This window comes from Medicago sativa, chromosome 4 (assembly GCF_051527215.1).
Source record: "Medicago sativa cultivar Bolivia chromosome 4, Bolivia_mono, whole genome shotgun sequence".
Lineage (NCBI taxonomy): Eukaryota > Viridiplantae > Streptophyta > Magnoliopsida > Fabales > Fabaceae > Medicago > Medicago sativa.
The window spans coordinates 71038913-71059321 of NC_140752.1; the positions used below are offsets into that span (position 1 = coordinate 71038913).

The 20409-nt window shown below is 34.3% G+C and overlaps 2 protein-coding genes and 1 pseudogene across 2 annotated transcripts; 1 reads left to right on the plus strand and 2 right to left on the minus strand.

The window, feature by feature from the left end:
- Positions 1-382: 382 nt before the first annotated feature.
- LOC146931449 (L-ascorbate oxidase homolog) lies at positions 383-4381 on the minus strand. Its single transcript, XM_085702937.1, has 8 exons — positions 4095-4381; positions 3891-4000; positions 2561-2831; positions 2263-2362; positions 1820-2165; positions 1283-1648; positions 992-1070; positions 383-877 (listed from the first exon to the last, which is right to left on the minus strand). Exons 1-8 carry the CDS (start codon positions 4239-4241, stop codon positions 665-667), a joined length of 1632 nt encoding a protein of 543 aa, XP_085559063.1. The 5' UTR covers positions 4242-4381; the 3' UTR covers positions 383-664.
- A 12817-nt stretch (positions 4382-17198) lies between these two features.
- On the minus strand, positions 17199-18383 carry LOC146931450 (uncharacterized; annotated as a pseudogene).
- An 11-nt stretch (positions 18384-18394) lies between these two features.
- CAO (chloroplast signal recognition particle component (CAO)) lies at positions 18395-19636 on the plus strand. Its single transcript, XM_085702941.1, has one exon. It carries the CDS (start codon positions 18429-18431, stop codon positions 19593-19595), a length of 1167 nt encoding a protein of 388 aa, XP_085559067.1. The 5' UTR covers positions 18395-18428; the 3' UTR covers positions 19596-19636.
- Positions 19637-20409: the final 773 nt, after the last annotated feature.

Consider the following 20409-nt stretch of genomic DNA (forward strand, 5'->3'; position numbering starts at 1 on the left):
ACAATAAAGACTCTCAACCTCTCAGGAATCATGCAGGAAAGAAGGTGTGCGAGACAACTTTACCCAAACATAACTACCTAGCACAATATTTTGGGTCGTCTTGTCGAAACCAGTGTTTTCCACCACTTCCATTTGTGCTCGTCCACCATCGTTGAAACGATGAAGAAACGAGTGGAATGGAGTTTAGATGAGATGAGAAGATATGAAGAGGATGAATCGAGATAGATCGATGAAAGGAAAATGAAATTACAAGATTATCAACAATTTTTATAATTTCCCAATTTAGTGTCTATCAAACCGAACACATCACAGTTATTCAAATCCAAATAATTGGAAACTTCAGTTTTATCGTAGCTGCTTCTTCATTTGTGTAATGCTCGTGTTTGGTGTACATTCCAATTGAACTACTTCATTTCACTTCATTCTTGTAAAGCAGCAACATGCTTATACATCGATCATTACAAATTATTTAATTGACCAAAAAATAAAACAATAGGGTGGAACACTAACTTATTATCACAAAGTGATGGTGAATATGCAGTAGCAAAACAATAAAATTACAGACGAGTTTGCAAAGAATGGGACCAAGTTAGTCCCTAATATATAACTAGGTTGTTGGTTAACATTGTGTGGTGTAGGTTGTTGTAGATTTCAAACTTCATTCTCATAATGGTCTAGTTTCTCTGCCCACTGCTTTGCCACAAAGAAGAGCATTCTTTGGAATTGGATATTCATCCCTAATTGATCCAGCATCTGAATATACTCGCATATAGAATTGTTGTCCAAGATATTGTCGTGCCCAAAATTCACTCCTCACATTCCACATTCCCACATTGTCTAGTGCCATATAAATTGCAGTCCATGACTTAGGATATACCTGAGGCACACAAATTAAAAAATTTCAATAACTTGGTCCTGCATTTAGCTAGTATAATGATATTCAAAGATCATAGGAAAAATTAATTATAACAACATTGATAAAACAACTAACCTGTGTTGTGCTCCTAGACACAGCATCTCTTAGGTTGTATTGGTTACGACTATTAGGCGTCCATACACCACCGTCCATTCTGCATTAGAAATGCCATGATTGAAATTTAATTAATTCAAAGTGAAAAATACTAAATGTTTCATGATGTTGTAATTTTATTTTACACATGTATTCAATCATATCTCACTATGATCGATTAGATGTGTGTAACACTTTTTACACTTTGTAGCATAGTGATTAAATCCGGATAAAAAATTGATGGAAATAAATAATGTAGTTGTGAATTCTTACCCGACAACCCAAAATGAGTATCCATCAATGTGCCAACTTTGGACGATACTTTCATGGTTCTGAAACACGATCTCAACGAAGGCGCGGAAATCAGCACCCATGACTGAAGTATCAGTGTACATTGATCTACCAGAAGGGGTATCTGGGATGCTACCAACTTGGAAAACACCACCAATCTTGAAGTAATCAGCTAGCTTCAGAGGAGTGTCAGCTGGTATGAAAGATACACTGTTGACTGCATATCTTTGCTTGCCATTCACTTGTGCTGCTGAACTCTCAAGCTTAATTGTTCTGCTAATGTTTATCATACCATAGTGGTATGATCCTTGTGGATTTGGCCTTGGTCCACTTGCAGTAAGATTTGTCCTGTGAATTGCAACAACTTAATATTAATAGAGTTCATAAAAAATAAAGTTAATTTTTACTTATAGCAGCATGTATTTTAGTATTTTTTTTATAAGTATTTAATATTTACGAAGAGTCTCTTAGAGATTGAATTATTTAGACCGACGGTGTATAAAAATTAAACTCAATTACCTGATGGATCTAGCTTGTTGGATGGACCAATCGATCTGAGTGGTCGGTCCACCGGGAATGGGGCCTGAAAGAGGTTGTTGTGAGTTACTGTAGTGAAGTGCTGCAGTGCTTGTGAGAACCCTATTAGTGAAACGAGTTGAAGCAACAATGTAGTAGTCCTTCGGTGCCTGATCAGCTGTGATAAGCACGGAGTAAGATTGTCCGACATGAACATCTATTGAGTCATAGGATGTTTGTACAGTGTGAGTTCCCTCAACTTCAACCAATTTCATGATGTGGCCTTGAATCCTAAAGTTGAGTGTATGTTGTAGTCCAACATTTGATATTCTAAGTCTGTATGTTTTCCCTGTAGAAAATAAATGTTAATTGGTTAGCACCTAAAATTCAGTTACTAAGAAAAACATATAACATACATTTTAAAATGATCAAACAATAAAACAAACCTTGTTCAACAGTGAATGATGTGCCATTTGCATGACCATTGATAAGAACAGCTTGAGGGAGTGGAAGTTTGTGTCCGAAATCTAGAACTTTCCTCAGCTTCTGAAATTCATATAATCACATGTTAACAAAAATGATTAGACTAGAAATAAATCGGAACAATTTAGACCATGAGTGAACTAAATTGGAGATGTGAAGATGTTTAGCTAGGGACGAAGTTATCTAGATTTATTTTTCTTCGAGACAAATAAGTAATTTTATTTTTCTCGGATACTATATTAAATTATGCATGAAGCTTACCGTGTGATCAATCTTGTACCAATCACCAATGAGAAATGTGTAATCATTAGCTGGTTCAGGGAAAGGAACAGGAATCCTTGGCCTGCTAAGGATTTTGATGGATCCAAAACCACCAGCAGCTTTGTGAAAAGCAAGAGATGGAAAATAGAAGAAGCTTCCAATTTGATCCTTGACTTGAAGTGTATATGTGAAGTTCTTCCCAGGAGGGATGGGACATGTGGTTCCATAAACTCCATCTTGGTAAGAATTTCTCCTTTGTTGAACACCATTCCTGTTTCATTTCAATATGAAAAGATTAGAGCTTCATAATGATTTTTTTTTAGTTAACTTAGCATGCAAGTTAATTAAGTTTATGTTCAATTAAGGATTGAGCCTCACACGTGATGATTTTTACTAACAAAAAAGAGAGAATAATGCATAAAAAGGCTTTCACTTAGTTGGGCTTGGAGTTGGTTGGGTTTGATCCGTGACATGACATTAAGGGCCTAAGTAATGGTTGAGGGGTGCATTTATTAAACCCATGGTTTTTGTTAGCAAAAAAATGGTTGGTTATGATAGGGAGTGAATTGAATAAAAGGTTTAAGGTGACAGCAAAAAAGGGAATATGAGGTTGCTTTGTTCTGTCCCTTAATCCAAACGTCGTTGTAAAATAGTTTAGAAGAAAGGCTTCTATATACAAATTCACTAAGACAAGTGTCCCGACAAACAAAAAAGTTTAATCAAGTAGAATAAAAAACTTTGCATAATTAATTCTATTCATATGGACAAAACTTAGCCCCTCTAGTAATAACTCAACTGTGCTTAATGCATAATAAAATATTATTTTCCCATTTTAAAATATTTTTTAGCTAAATAAAATTAGTAAAATAAAATAATATATTGACTTGTAAGTAAAACTCATTGTAATTTCATATGTTGGATTGCATGTTCAAACCTCGTTCTTTGCTCATTAAAACCAATTAAATAAAAAGTAAATACTTGACTTTTATTTTTGGTCAAAGTAAATATTGTATTTAATGTGTTCATTTTGTGTGATTATTCCAAAATTTTGTGTGATTATTCCAAAGAAAAAAATAGTACCGTGTGTGTATTCAGGTATATCTACATGTGACTTATAAACTTGAATATATCGTTCATATGCAACAAGTATATCAAGTTTTTATGAATTTCTAAAGGTAAAATTTGATTCCTTATACAATGGCTCACTTATCATTTATGCATTACACTCGTATCGATTGCAACATGATATACTAATATACTATATGCTTCATAAATTTCATTGAAAGATATTGAAATATAATCATAAGAGACATAGTTGTAGAGTTGTTACCATGATAAAAGAAATGGTTCTGGCAAATTATTGTGCACATTGATGATCAAATTGTCATTAGTAACAGAGTAGATTTCTGGCCCAGGAAATTGACCATTGATAAGAATACCCTGCAAATGCAAAATTATAAGATTATGCACTGAAGACGATTATGTTAATACAAAATAAGAAGAATAATTAAGCTAAATAGTGATAAAAATAAACCTGTTGTTTAACTCCGAGTGGATAAATATCACCGTAAGTAATAGTCCAGTCAAAGAATCTATAAGGATCTTCAGCAGCAACAAGAGAAAAGATTGAGCATAAACTCAACAAAGCAAGTAGTTGCATTGGTTCATTCATCACCTTCATGTTAAGCAGAGAAAAAACAGCAAAAAGAAAATGGTTTGGAGTTGGACTTAGGTGTTTGACAAAGAAATGTTGAATGAAATAAATAGAGGAAGAGAAACCCAACAAGGAAAATGTAAAGAGAGGAGGATTGTAGTTAGAGTGATTTGCGACACACATTTATTATGAATATATATATATATATGAGAGGCTTGTAGGTAAGGTAACTCAATAAATAAATATTATTTTTACTGTAAAGACAAATGGAAGAGGTAGTTAATTATTTTATTATAGAGTCTAAAATTACAAAAAGAGAATAAGGAAAAGCGAGTGAATGAAATTTAGTTTAGTTAGTGAAAGCGGTGTGAAATTAAAATGGAAAATTAAAGCGGTGATTGCGTGTAGCGTGTGTAATATTAATATGATCCAGTTTGCAACATTGATCAAGTTGTGTGACAGTGCATAGAGCCGCGATTTATGACGCAACACACGCTATCTTAATATGTCTAATTTCTTCTTATAATTGTACGCGGAAACAATGTGAATAATGGATTTTGTTTCTTTTTAAGACATTTTATTCTATGTATGTTGTAATGTTTAGCTGTTGGTTGTTGCTTCTTGCGATTGTAGTTGGAAAGAATAAGGATTGCAGGTCATTGGAAGCTTCGTGCATAGGGAGTAGTTGAAACTTGAAAGCATAACAATTTTTCCGTTTATACAAAAATATTTGTTCTGAAATAGATGTCTGTTTCAATTTACAATCCAATGTTAGTTTTATATAGATTACTAAATGTAGTTAACTTTGCAAGTGAAAAAATAAATCATCAGTCATATGTGAAAGAGAGCTTAATAGAATTAGAAGAAGTCTCGGTGAACATATTTAAATTTGTAGGATATTGTAATATGCAATGTTTTGGGTTCGAACTTTAAATTTTTCAGTTATTTACCTTAAATGATAAATTTCTTACCACTAAATTACTTGATCAAAAGATAATTAGAAGAAGAAATTGTAAATGTTACTCCCCCGTCTCATTATAAATCATTTTACTAACAAATGTTTAAAATTATAAGTTAATTTACAATATTAATAGACATAAGTCAATTATATTGGCTACTACTTTCTATGTGAAGTAATGAACGCGGTTTATTTTCATGAACATTTGGTCATTGTTGACTGTTTAGAGCCAACCTGGTGAATTTGACATTTGTGTATACTATCATTTTTTTTAGAAGTATACTAGTATCATATTTACTCTCATCATATTTATAAAAACGGAATTAAAACTTCCACATGCTTGTGACCAAACAAATAAAAAAAACCTTCCACATATTATATATTTTTCAATTTATTCACAAGTTTTGCGGTTGGTTTATGTAAAGCGGTCACATGCAGCAACATTGACGAATGGCAATTAATTCAATTCACACATTTTACTATTTTTTTAATTGTTTTCAAAAGTCAATATCACATGATGTGCTGCTGCGTGCATACTGTTAACAAGAGATTACGTCAAAAAAAAAAAAGGTGTTAACAAAAGAGAATAGATGGTCCTCTAAAAAAAATTAGATGTTAGGGTTTCCATAAGATTGACAAAAATTTAGAACGCAAATGTTATTCTAGGAGTATATAGGGGGGTATAAATATAATAAAAAATTCTTTGTTTTTTTTTCTTTGCACCAAAAATAAAAAAGAATAAACAAATTCTTATGGAGAAAATATTCATAGCTTAATTATAACAAAAGATTCGGTGCAGATATTGTAATGGTAAAGGCCTAAATAGTCTAATTCATTTTTTTTAAGGAAAATAGTCTAATTCAATTGTTCATTGGGTCGTCATACAATAATAAAATTCATTGGAGAATTGTTCTTGTCCCTTTTGTTTTTGCTCATTCACGTGTCAATGTGAGTTAACTCACGTTCAAAAATGTCCAACGTGAGTTATCACACGTTGAAAAAGCCGAACGTGAATTAGCTCACATGTAATATAATTAAAGAAATGAACAATTTTGAAAGAGAGAAGGGCAATTTTCAATTCATTGCGAAAATGATAAATAAGCCCAACAACAAAAACATACCCAAGTCAATCCGGGATGACCGCCTTGTCATAGAGCATGGTGCAACATTGGACATTGTCTCATCAACAATCTCAAGAAACATCACATTTGGGAATCACGTAAACAACATGACTATACCTTCTGCATTGCCTCATGCATCACCTCGCTTTCACATCAGAAACAAATTAAGCATCAATGTGCTCCATCGCCTTAGGTGATAACAATCTAAGAGTTAAATTTTTGGTTGTTCCTATAAAAAAAAGAGCTCATTCGGATCAGATCGACGTCAATGCCTATCTCAAAATCAGTTACTTTAAACATATTGGATGGCGTGTGTAAAAAATTGAACCAAACCAAAGGAAAAGAATAACAATCATAGTTTTGAAAACCGGACCGGACCGGTCCGACCGGGAACCGGTGGGGTGACCGGTTCGAGTCACCTAAAGGATCGGCCATGCTTTTGAACTGGCATGAACCGGTGTGACTCGGTCAAACTCGTTGAAAACCGGTGAACCGGCGGTTTTGATGAACCGGACCGGTTTGATGCTGAAGTAGAATTTAATTAAATAATTTTAGTAAAAAATGGCATGCATGTAGAATCCGTGACCACTGATCTGCTGTGTAAATGATTTACCATTGCACCACATAGAATCTTATGAATAGTAAATGCTTCTACATACTTATATATATTAAAAACATCTTCAAATAGGAAAGCAATATAAACGCCTGCATCACTATATATTATAACTTGTATATAATAACTTATATATAATAAACATATCTTATATATAAATCATTAAATTGTGACCTTAAATATAAATTGTCATTAAAATGAACTATACTTGAATAAAAAACTATTATATAAAATACAAAATAATTTCATAAGCATTTTACTTGTAAAAAAAAGTTCATAAACATTTTATTTGATTACAACTATCACACTTAGTTTTTATTTTTGTTGTAGATGTAAAGTGAAATATTTTTTAATATTTATTTGAATATGTATTATAACTCAAAAAAAAAAAATATGCACTTGAATTCAAGGGGCATCTATCAAGATGTTTCTATATTTTTTTTTGGATCAAGATGTTTCTATTTATATTATTAAAATGTGCTTCTGTTTACTGTAAAAATATATATTTTTTTCAGATCAAAGTCACTCAATTTAGTCTAATTCAATACAAAGAATCTTTTTTATAAATACCGAGTCATCCGGTTCAATCCGATTCTGTCATGCGGTTCGACCAATGACTCAGTGGTTCGACCAATGACCCAGTGACCCAGTACCCTTGCCGAGTCGATCACCGGTCCGGTTTTTAAAACTATGATAACAATAACCAAACAATGCACTTCCTGATACTTCACATTAAATAGGGTGTTTCGCCCCCACATATGATGAACTCGTGCACTTTACAAATCTTGCAATCTACTAGCACATCACCTTACTTTGCCATCGAAGTGCCTTTTGTTGGTACCCTCACTACGGTTTGGAGAAGGAGCGTATGACTAATCTCAGCAGATTAGATCACCGACATGAAAACTGCACCTCCTATTCAAGAGGTACACCCCACTCTATTCACACAAGAACACATATTATTTTACATCTCTCTTCGAATTCATAATGCATTAACATGAAACATTAAGAGTTGGTCAAATGGAAAATGAAAATGTACTCAATAATAGATAGATAAACATGTGGAGGCAGGGTAAACAATACCTAAGTTTATAGTGGGTTAAGTCTTTCGCGTGATCAAGGAAAAATCTTTGTAAGGGGTGAGCCATATTTTTTTTTGAAGAAGCTAAAATGAAATTTATTCAAAACGCAAAGAATCCTAGCAAGCACAAGGAATGCTAGGCTAGGAGACTTAAAAAGCAACATACAACGGAAAAGTATGTCGTATATATGCGGCACACCCACACAAAGACCCATGTATCAATTACAATCTTCTACAAACAAACAAAAAAACACCCTCCACTAAGGGCCCTAGAAACCAATAAAAACTAAACACCATACCTAAAATTCATCTCCAAAAACCAAAGTCCAAACGTCCACACAATAGCAGAAACAAATCTTGTGCCAAACCGTTGAAAACACAAAAACCTCCAAATTACTAACAACATAAAAAAACAGAAACATACTGGGCTTAAAGACAACATATCCCATCCTTAATCCCTTACTAAACAAAAAATCAGCAGGCCTGATGCAAAACCAGCACAAAACCAGTTGCTGTCAGCACCCTATCAACCCAGAAACACACCACAGCAGCAACAAAGTAGTAACAGAACCGCTACAAAACAAAACAGCAGCAACCTCCATCACTCATCCCCTTCGTAAGAATAACCATCAAATCTATCAACAACTCATGAAGTCGCACCTTAAACAAGCCACACCGTCTAACACCCATGTATATGAAAATCTCATCAACAACAAACTCATAGAATAAAATCCACAAAAAACATAACCACGACTAGCCACCACAAGCACCATCACAAAATCAGTACCACACCAAAACTACCATTAACCACCACAAAAACCACCATTAATCCTCCCAAAAAACCAGCACCAACCACCACAAGCATCACCACCAACAACAAACACCAGCCACCACAAGCATCACCACAAAAACCACCAAAAACCACCACAAAAGACTCAGTGTCAACACCACCATGGAAACCACCACGAAACACCACAAACTAACACAGCCAAAAATCCATCAAAACCATAACATATCATATGCCTCACAACTTTTGTGACCGACCCATCACCACCTACGTTGCGAGTAAACAGGACCTTCATTAACCACCACAAACCACAAAGACAAACTCAAGCCATCAGTGTTGAAAGGCCAGAGAAACAGAGTCGTAATACAATTCACGACTCCACAAGAGGTCGATCGCCAAAACCACCGCCAAAACCGCCGTTTAGGACCATCGACAGATCTGGAGGTAGGTGGTGCGGAGGGCTTAAGCCGCTCGTCGCACCACCATAAACGGCATCTACATCTCAAGAAGATATATTGAATTTTTGGGCGGCAGCAATAAGTTTTGCGTAGAGAGAGGGCAGAGAAAAGATAAGCTAGGGTTATTCGAAACGATTAAATGGTATAGAGAGAAGAGAGAGGGCAAGTTTTGTTTAGAGTGAAGGGGTGAGCCATATATGTTGCAAAAGTTTGTTATGAACAAGTATAAAAACGTATATATGCTTGTTCTTTACCTGTCGTCTGCACTTAGTTGTTCTTGTCTTTTCTCTATTCTATCCTTTAGTTTTATAATTAAAGGAAGAAAAATTCTTGAGTTAAATATGTTTTTGGTCCATATAAATATATCAAATTTTGGTTTTACTCCCTCTAAAATTTTTCTTCAACTTTTAATTCATATAAATTTTGCAATCACAACTTTTGATCCTTATTTTTAATAAAATTGTGCATAAATGTATAGAATATTGTAAAAATCAATCCCAAAATAATTTAAATTTTTTTAACATAGCATAAATTAAATATGAACTTTTTACATTCAAAAATACAAAAATTCATATTTAATTCATGTTTTCGTATAAAAAAAATCTAATTCTTTTTGGGAGAAATCCTTATAATATTATAAATTTTTCTGCAACATTTTATTAAAAAAATATAAATTATATATATGAGTTTACTTTAAAAGAGGGACCAAAAGGAGCGGGCACTTCCTCTTTCTGGTTTAGCAATTGGAGCTCTCATGGTTTACTTGGTTCCCTGGTCCCTATAATCGACATTCATGATCTCCATCTCTCTGTCAAAGATGTCTTCACATCTGATGGCCAGCATACTGATGTTCTCTACACCAATCTTCCTCAACACATAGCGGACACCATCAACAATTCTCACATGAGATTCAATGCTCATATTGAAGATGCTCTCATTTGGAACCATAACAAGAATGGCGTTTACACTACCAAAAGCGGGTACTCCTGGCTTCTCTCCCTCTCAGAAACAAATAGTAATGATACTTCTTGGTCTTGGATTTGGCGGCTGAAAGCTCCTGAAAAATACAAGTTCCTAATTTGGCTTGCCTGTCATAATGCAACCCCTACCTTATCCCTGCTTCATCGCAGAAATATGACAGCCTTAGCAATTTGTTCGCGTTGTGGAGAGAATGAAGAAACTTTCTTGCATTGTGTCCGTGACTGCAAATACTCCACAGCGATCTGGCACAAAATTGGTTTCGATAACACTGCTTTCTTCACTGAGGGTTGTGCGCAAGTCTGGCTTAAGACCTTCTCTTCTGGGCCTCGCGCAAGCAGCTTCCTCGCCGGTCTTTGGTGGTCTTGGAGGCACCGCAACATGATGTGTATCAGCAATGAAACTTGGCCTTTATTTCGGATCAGTTTCCACATTCAGGATTCAGTAAATGTTATTGAGGCTAGTTTCAAAAAGATTAACGCCACCCCTCTCGACCGCATGGTGAGATGGAATCAAAATAATCATCTTTGTCACATCCTCAATGTGGACGGGAGTTGCCTTGGTTCTCCAACTCGTGCTGGATTTGGTGGTATCATTCGAAACAACGCTGGTTTCTACCTCTCTGGTTTCTCTGGCTTCATTCCGGATTCGAAAGACATCCTGTTAGCTGAACTCACTGCTCTTCACCGCGGCTTTCTCTTGGCTGTAGCTATGGGAATAGAGGATTTAGCTTGTTACTCGGACTCCCTTCTCTCCATTAATCTTATTACAGGCCGAGCATCAAATTTCCATGCCTATGCTGTCCTAATTCAGGATATAAAGGACCTCCTATCTGCTCACAATTTCTCCGTTCATCATTGTCTTCGTGAAGGAAACCAATGTGCGGACTTCATGGCCAAATTGGGAGCCTCATCGAATGAAGAATGCTTAGTCCATGCTTCTCCTCCTCATGAGCTTCTTGTTTTAATTAGAAATGATGCCATAGGAACCTCTTTTCCTAGAGCTTAGGCTTCTGTCTTTGTTTTTCCTCTCTTTTTTTTTTGTTTTTGTTTGATTTTAGCCTTGTTACCAAAAAAAAAAAAAAAGTGAAGATGAAATTTTTTTGAAGGACAAAAAGTTGAAGAAATTTTTTAGAGGGACTAAAATGAAATGTTGTCATATTTAGGGTTAAATATGTTTATCATCCCAATATGAAATGTTGTCATATTTAGGGTTAAATATGTTTATCACCCCAATAAATATGTCAACTTTTCGTTTTAGTCCCTCTAAAATTTTCTTCAAATTTTAGTCCCTAAAAAAATTTCATCTTCACTTTTGGTCCCTCGTTTAAAGTAAACTCATATTAAGAATTCATGTTTTTGAATAAAAAAATTTCTGAAAAAATCATAATATTATAAGAATCTCTCCCAAAAAAAAAAATTAGAATTATTTAACAAAACCAGAATTTTTATATTTTGACGGTTAAAAATTCATATTTAATTTGTTTTTTCTTAAAAAATTATAAATTTTTTTGGGAAAATATTTTACAATATTCTATACAAAATACAAGAAATAACTTAAAAATGAGGACCAAAAGTAGTGATTGAAAAAGTTTTTAAACGACGCGAACCATTCCAACTCATTTTCTTGTGTTTCTATTACCTTTAAATTACAAACCATCTCAAGACACACAACTATCTAAGACTCCACTGCATTCAAAAGACTATATCGTGGCGAAGAAAGACTCAAACTATCTATCGTTATTTATAATGATTCTCTGTTTCTTTTCACTAAGGCTCCAATACACTCAATAGACTAGAGTTATCATGGTGAAGAAAGACTCAAACTAACTATCCATATTTATAATGTTTTTCTACCTCCTTTTTTGCTTTCACGACTTAATACCGGACTTCAATAAATATCTAATTTGGCACAAAAAAATTCACCCCATTCCTTTCAAATACAAACCAAAATAAAAAAATCAATTCTGTAGAAGACAAAATTTTGTCCAATGTGTACAAATAAGTCTTGACTCCTGCACCGTACGAAAGTTTGATTTTCAGAATTAGATAAATAAGTCTTATCATATCTCATTTGATTCAATGATATGACTTATTGAATTTGATTGAAACAAACTTATACATGATAAAAGACTTATTCTATTTATGCACCATAAAATTGGTCTCTCCATTGAATTATTTATAGTCTAGTTTAATAAGTTTTTGATTCCTTAAAATATATTATTAATTGATTTTAGTACATGATTTTTTTTTAGTCATTGAAAATAGGGTTAATTATGTTTCTAGTCCCTATAAAATAGCGACCTTGTAAGTTTAGTCCTTACTTAATTTTAATAGCATTTTTAGTCCCTATAAAAAAAAATTTACTTATAATTTTAGTCCCTGCTAAAACAAAGTTTGATTAATTATCCTTAAACTCTTAAATTTTTGAACGATTTTTTTGAGACAAGATTAGAACACTATGAAAGGTTCGTTTACTAAAATTTAGAATTTTCAGACATGAAATGAATTAAATATGAATTTTTTAAAACGACAAAAGTTAAAGATAAAAAGTAATAAAATCTGGATGTAGAAATCAAATTTTGCGATAATTTTTTGCGGAGGAACTTTTAGTAATGTTCTAAACATGTCTGCAAAAAATTGTTCAAAAATTTAAGAGTTTAAGCATAAATTAAACAAATTTGAATTGATTAGGGACTAATACTCAGGGCAAAAAAACAAAATTAGGGACTAAAAATGCTATTAAAATTAAGTAAGGACTAAACTTACAAGGTCGCTATTTTATAGGGACTAGAAACATAATTAACCCTTGAAAATATAATAAAAAATGATTTTGGTCCTTACTGTTATTTTTAATCCCTCCAGATTTGTTCATGTTGATACGTTTCAAATATGAGTAACTAAAATTATATTCTATACATATTATTTATCAATTTTGACAGAATTTCATTATACATAACTCACAAAAATTTCAAGTTACCCTAAAATCAATTGATTGAACTCTTATGAAGAGTTTTCCGCCCATTTAAGTTCCACAAAGCTCGAGAGATTAGTATTTGCAGTTGTGTGCACGCGGAGGATGTCTGATTTACACAAAAAAAATTGATTGATGATCCGCTCTTTAACGTTAGTGTCCTGGGTTCAATATTCCGACTCGCTTAAAATCCAACAGAGAACCCAAAATATCCCGACTCGCTAAAAATCCAATAGAAAACCCAAAGAAAAATAAGAAAGGACCAAAAGCAAAAATAGAAAATATCTGCAAATACTTACATAGACTTGATAACACGTAAAATACACTACTATTTTAGCTCGACTTACACATGTTTTGATCTTGATTTTATAGATTTTTGCAATGTTATACTGGTATTGCGTGTCTATTTCAGGTATCTATCATTAAAAGTCCCTGCGCGTTTAAATGATGAAAAAACGGTGAAAATAGGAGGAAAGCTCAAAGTCACAAGTCAACAAAAGTCAACGCCTGGCATGACACCCATCACGACCGATGACCGGCAGACTGTCACGACCCATGACCGGCAGACCGTCACCCCCTGTGACACCCGTCATGGCGTCGGGTTGAAAGATTCTCCCCACGTTTAGAAGCAGTTTTTCCCACTTCCTGCATTTTCTCCACCATAAGGGACACGACCAGAAGTACTCCAGTTGGAATTTTTGCCTATAAATAGATCTGGAAGACTCAGTGGAAGCGACCAAGCTTTTTAGAGAGAAATTAGTGAATTAGAAATAGCTTATATTCTGAGTTTTAAGTGCTGATTTGCGATTTACAGATTACAATTTTCAGTTGCTTTTGTTTTCATTCCCAAACATTTATGCTACCTTAGAATATTAATACTTTTAGTACCTTTGTTTTATTCCATTCAGCCAAGTTCTACTCTCGTTACTATTTGTTATTGCTACTTTAATTCCAATTGGTTACTTTATTACGGCTGATATACACTTGTGCTGCTGCGGTTTATATTACGTTTTTATTTCCTGTTGTTGTTATTCATTTATTCTCACTTGCTGCGTTGCTGTTCCTGTTGTCGTGATTAACAAAGGCTGCACTCATTTGTTTCAATTCCAATTGATAATTGTTACTGTTTCGCCGCTGCCGTTTTCGAATTCATTCCCTGCTGCTGTACGTGAATGCTATTCCATTCCATTCAATCACCTATTTGCATCAGCTGCTATTTCTTTTGATTTCAAGTGTCCATCGAATTGCAGGTTCTATCTATTTGTTTCTAATTACTCAATTTATTCTTTTGTTTATCTGTTTCAATTATGATGCAAAATATGAACAATTATTTATTTATTAGTTATACCATGTCTGAGTAGATTTCTATAGAGTCCGGAATGTGATGAATGTCGTACCAATGATGCTCTGTTAAGTTGTATGATTAGTAATTGTAATAGGAATTATTTTTAAGTCTGAAAATTCTGATTTTTAACGATTAATATTTACAGCGAAAGTTGAAATAAAGTGATACCGGTTTCATATCGAAAGAGTGAAACCTGTATCTGACCGTAGAATTTTTAGGAATTGATTTTGAAATACAGCGAAAGCGTTTTCTTTAATTAATTTAGAAATTTCTAATTTTCAAAAAGGCTATTTTAAACTTATGGTCGTACACGCGAAAGCTGGCGTCTATGAGTTTAAAATACGGTTCCGGATGTGCGAAAGCCAACGGAGCCTTTAAATTACATTTCTACTAAAAATAACTTTTCGCGCGTAAATTGATTATTTTTCAAACGGAGTTTTGACGTTGTAAGGCGTACACGCGAAAGCGGTCGAATAGATTACAAAGTCAAAATTCGGTGTCGTAAACGCGAAAGCTGACGACCCCTTTAATTTAATTCTTTTTACGCGCGAAAATATTGTCATGTTACAATAATAAAATACAATTTAGCAAGCATCAACGGTCGACACGAATTATATTCCGGTCTCTTGTCTTTAAAAGTAATTAAAAACAAGTTATTTTCCCAATTTTGCAACCAAATTTATTAGCATCGCCTTAGATAAACAACGTGACAATAGATAACGGTACTTGACATTGGTCTCTGTGGGATTCGACATCTTTTATACTAAAACCGATATTTCCGTGCACTTGCGGACTTATCAAGACTAAAAACAAAAAATCATTTCTATAGAAACTAAAAATGGTCAAGTTTAAGGTGAAATAACTCTTGCACCATGCTTAAAGTTGTTTCTACCAATGAATCAAAAGTCTCATCATTAAATTATATGAAATATAATGAGATTACTGTTCCAATGGTTGAAACGAGACTTATGCATGATGCAAGAGTAATCTTTTTTTTTTTTGAAGACAGAAAAATGAAATATATTAACACCGGCGGTGAACCGCTTCGGCACAAGGTGTACCAAAGGGTCACCCTTATAAAAAAACCAGTCATACAAGATGCAAGAGTAATCTACTTATACATATCAGACAAACCCACTAAAAACTGTTATATTTGTGGGGACTATAAACATATTTATATCTTATATCTTTATGTTAACTAGCTTCGAGATGAGCATAAGTGTGTTCGTTTTTTTTGCTTTTAATGATGAAGAATGATAAAATGATAAAAAAATAATAATTAAATGAACCATAAAATTGGAGGAAAAAGTTTTACACAAATGCACAGCATATGTTTATATAAGATTAAAAACAATTAATAAAGTTGTTACCAAAAAAAAACAATTAATAAAGTCGAATACTATTTATATTGTTGTGGTTTGCTCCTTTTGTTGTCGTAGATTTTCATATTTTAATGAAATTTAATTAATTTAAATAATATTAAAAAATGATAAAATAGTTTAAATGAAGATAAAAATGGAAGAGTCCCCGTGAGCTTAGCTCAGTTGGTAGGGACAATGCATATTTTATGCAGGGGCCGAGGTTCGAATCCCGGACACCCCACTTCTCCGCATTTAATTGTGTGAGCTCTAGCCACTAACTAGGTTACTTAACAAAAAAAAATGGAAGAAAAAATCCAGCACAAAGGAATGCATCTTCTTTATATATTGTTATACATTTTTAATTAATAATTTAAATAATAGAAAAAAATGTTTTGGTCCCTATAAATTTTCCAGTTTTTCTTTTTAATCCTTCTGAAAATTTTCTCTAACTTTTGGTTCTTAAGAGTTTTACATCACTTTTGGTCTCTGCTTTTAAATCAACTAATGTGTATCATTCAAAATTTTGAATTTGTTTCACAATCATGTTTAGTACATTACATAATCTTCTTTTGCAATTTTTTCTTTAAAAGGATGAATTAAATATGAATTTTAATGTTTTTGAAACTTAAAAATTCATATTTAATTTGTGATTTGTTCAAAAAAATTATTTTCTGATCATAATATTCTAAATATTTCTACAGAAATTCATTCGAAATTGTAAATGATATATATGAGTTGACTTAAACAAAATCAAAATAAATGATACAAAACTTTTGATAGGCCAAAATGTCAAAGGAAAATTTGAAGGGGGACTAAAAGATGAGATATTTATGATGAATTTTTAAGTGCATGTAGTTTCATTGGATATTGGTAGCCTTTGGGCAAAATTTGTTTAACATTTAAGTTTATTTTAAAATAAATTAATATATGATATGACATTGATTGATTGGATAAGTGATACATACCGAACCAAACTACATGAGTACCATTGTGCTTACCATATTTATAGAGACGAAAAAACATATTTAACACTTAATAATGTTATAAAAACCATAAAATAATTATTATAAATTTGTTAAAATTAATGATAAAAATTGTTGGAAAAAATTCATTTAAAAAAAGTATATCCCATTTATAATCCACACTAGATTTCTTCCTCTAGTGAGGAGACAAAACTAGTCTACAAGTACAACTACAAAGTCATGGCCAGTGTTTTTATCCTTGCCAATAGAGCAAAAAATTGAAGTTCAAAAAACAAAGGACAAAATTAAATCATCCAATCCAATTGAAAGCACGAAGTGGATATGGTTAGGGGTGTGCATAGAAACTGGATCAACTGACCCAAACTGAAAATATGGTGAACCAAACTAGAAAAGCCCAAACCACTTTCATTTGACTTGATCCAGTTCATTTTAAACCAGATTAAAATGGGTCGGTTACCCATTAAAACGGGTCGGTTACCCATTGAAAATCTGAAAACACAAATCCTAAAATGTTACGGCTTCTTCTATGATTCTCAACGCTTTCTTTTCGATTCTTTCCCGTGTATACGAATTTTTTGGTACTTTTCTATCTAATCACTCCAATCAAGGTAACAATTTTCTAAATTCACAATCTTTTTCATCATTCCAATCTTTAATTCGTTTCAAACAACCCTATACACATTCGATTCTACAGGCACAGAATACTGTGGCGCCAATTCATGAGCTTCCTTCTAAGCTTTCTTTGCTTCCTCATCCATTTTCTTCCCTTCATAACACTCTCCCAAGGCATACCAAGCTTTCGCGTTCTTCGGACTCAAAATCACTGACTCAGTCAAATCCGCTAACGCCGAGTCAACTCGTCCGCGTTCACTCGTCGCCAGTTTCAACTCAGCTCTCTTAAACAACGCATCACCACGTTCACCTTGCTCAAGCGAACCGGCGGCAAGAGGAGACAACGCGGCGTCGAGTGATTCAAGAGCTGAAGTACGAAAACCTTGAAGATCGAGAATCATGGCTTTGAGAAGATACGAAGCGGCGTCTTTTGGATCGAGTTCGATCGCTTTTTTCAGCTTCGCCTAAGGGTTCGGAAATTTTCTCCGGTGAGGGTGGTCGGCGTCTTTTGTTTCTCTGATCTCCATTTTTTCCGATGAGAAATTTCCTCCGGTGAGGGTGTTAGGTTTTTCTGAGGGTGTGAGAAGAAGAATAAGTGTGAGTGTGTGTGTGTTTTGAGAATCAGAATTCAAAAGTTTATAGATTCAATAGTTTAAGTTCAGTAAAAAAAACCGGTTCAGGACAAAATCCGGTTCAGGACAAAATCCGGTTCAAGTAGCATGAACCAGTTCTGAACTGGACTGAACTGTATCGAACCGGTTTTAAAAAAATCCATTTATTTTGTGAAAGTAGTTTTTTGATCCAAATTGTATCCATAAATCTAGTTTGGATCAGTTTGGATAAACCATTTGCACACCCCTAGATATGGTTCCTTATCTAGTCAATACCCCATATCCCATTTCTCTCTTTCACTGCCACATGTTGATTCAACTCAACACACAACCATGGAAGCTTTGTTCCTTACCAAACCAATTTCTCACTTCAAACCCAAACACTCTCTATCTCCCAAACACCCATTTCAATTTCTCTCCCACCACCACCAATCCCTCACTCTCCGCCACAAACCCACCAAACTCCCCACTATCACCGCCGCAACCCAAAACCAACAACAACAAGAAGAACAAACCACACCCAAAACCATTGAAGATGAAGAATCCTACGGGGAAGTCAAAAAAATCATCGGAAGCAAAGCCTTGGAAGATTCCACCGGCATGGAGTATCTCATTGAATGGAAAGACGGCCATGAACCATCCTGGGTCCCCGCCGACTTCATTGCGAAAGACGTCGTCGCCGAATACGAAACTCCCTGGTGGACCGCCGCTAGAAAATCCGACGAAAATGCCCTCAAAACAATCCTCGAAGCCGATGATTACCGCGACGTAAATGCAGTAGACTCCGACGGTAGAACCGCACTTCTCTTTGTCGCTGGCCTCGGCTCAGAGCCATGCGTTAAGCTCTTAGCCGAAGCCGGCGCTAATTTAGACCACCGCGATAATAGCGGTGGTCTATCGGCGCTGCACATGGCAGCTGGATATGTAAGACCTGGAGTAGCAAAATTGCTACTCGAGCTCGGCTCTGATCCTGAAATCAGCGACGATCGTGGAAGAACAGCGTTGGATTTAGCGAGGGAGTTATTAAAAGCGACACCAAAGGGTAACCCAATGCAATTCGGTAGAAGAATGGGGTTAGAAGGTGTGGTTAGGGTTTTAGAAGGTGCAGTGTTTGAATATGCTGAGGTAGAGGAGATATTGGAGAAGAGAGGGAAAGGCGAGAATTTGGAGTATTTGGTGAAATGGAAAGATGGAAGTGCTAATGAGTGGATTAAGGGGAGGTTTGTGGCGGAGGATTTGGCGAGGGATTATGAAGCTGGGCTTGAATATGCGGTGGCGGAAGCGGTGGTTGGTCGGAGAGTTGGGGATGATGGGAAGTATGAGTTTTTGGTGAAATGGATTGATTTGGATGAACCTACTTGGGAGCCTGAAGAGAATGTTGATTCTGAACTTGTTAAGGTGTTTGATTTGAGTAATAATCAAGCTCAACCTGGTAATGATAATGGGGTTTCTACGGTTAGTTTGAGTCAGGATGGGTCAAATATTGTTAGTGCATCATAATTGTTTTGTTTCATAAATCAAATCCATTACAAATTTTTCTCCTTCTTTTGCAAGTTACAATTTACATTATGAGTAATTTCAGCAATACTACAACTGTTAGTAATACTCTCAATTAGTAAGAAAGTTTGAAACAGACGATTAGACTCTATTTGACGGTCCAACGACTAGTTTATAACGGATAATTTGTAAATAAGTTCAGATGATTAAAGTAGAATTATTTTGAAGAACACATTTCTGTTACATGTGTACATTAACCTATAAACAATACTCCAACTGTTAGTAATGCTCCCAACTAGTAAGAAGCCACGCTCTATTTGACGACCGTAGTTACGTCAGAAATCAAGGAAATTGCTATCTGGCCCCCTTATTTGCTTATAGGTTAATGAACACATACGAGGCCGGCAAATCAAGAGGTTCTATCTAACAGAGCAGAATAATGTAAATGACACTCTAGATGCTTTGTACATGTAAGAGCCTAAGAGGGTTAGAAACAAAGTTTTGAATGCAGTGAATAATGGTGAGGAATACAGAGAGCATCCTTTATATGCTTATCTCCAGTTTTATCACAAAAACAATGTCTTCCACGAAATATTGGTTGAGGCTTAGACAAAGGAGTTATGAAAGATATGCGGAGCAACTCAATACTTAAAGAGTTTCATTTTCATGTTTTCTTGTTTTGATGTTTTGTTGTGTATATGTATATTGGTATTTTTAATGTTTCAGTAATGAACATGTAAGGCATATAATAATGATTTTCATGTTTTATTAATGAACAAAAATTGTTCGTTTAGCAGAATAGTTTATTTTGATGTTT

Coding starts and splice junctions, on each gene's coding strand:
- LOC146931449 (XM_085702937.1), bottom strand. CDS start 4,241: ATGAAGGTGATGAATGAACCAATGCAACTACTTGCTTTGTTGAGTTTA. Junction 4,001..4,094: donor CACTCGGAGTTAAACAACAG/GTTTATTTTTAT, acceptor TTGCATTTGCAG/GGTATTCTTATCAATGGTCA. Junction 1,649..1,819: donor CAACAAGCTAGATCCATCAG/GTAATTGAGTTT, acceptor TGCAATTCACAG/GACAAATCTTACTGCAAGTG.
- CAO (XM_085702941.1), top strand. CDS start 18,429: ATGGAAGCTTTGTTCCTTACCAAACCAATTTCTCACTTCAAACCCAAA.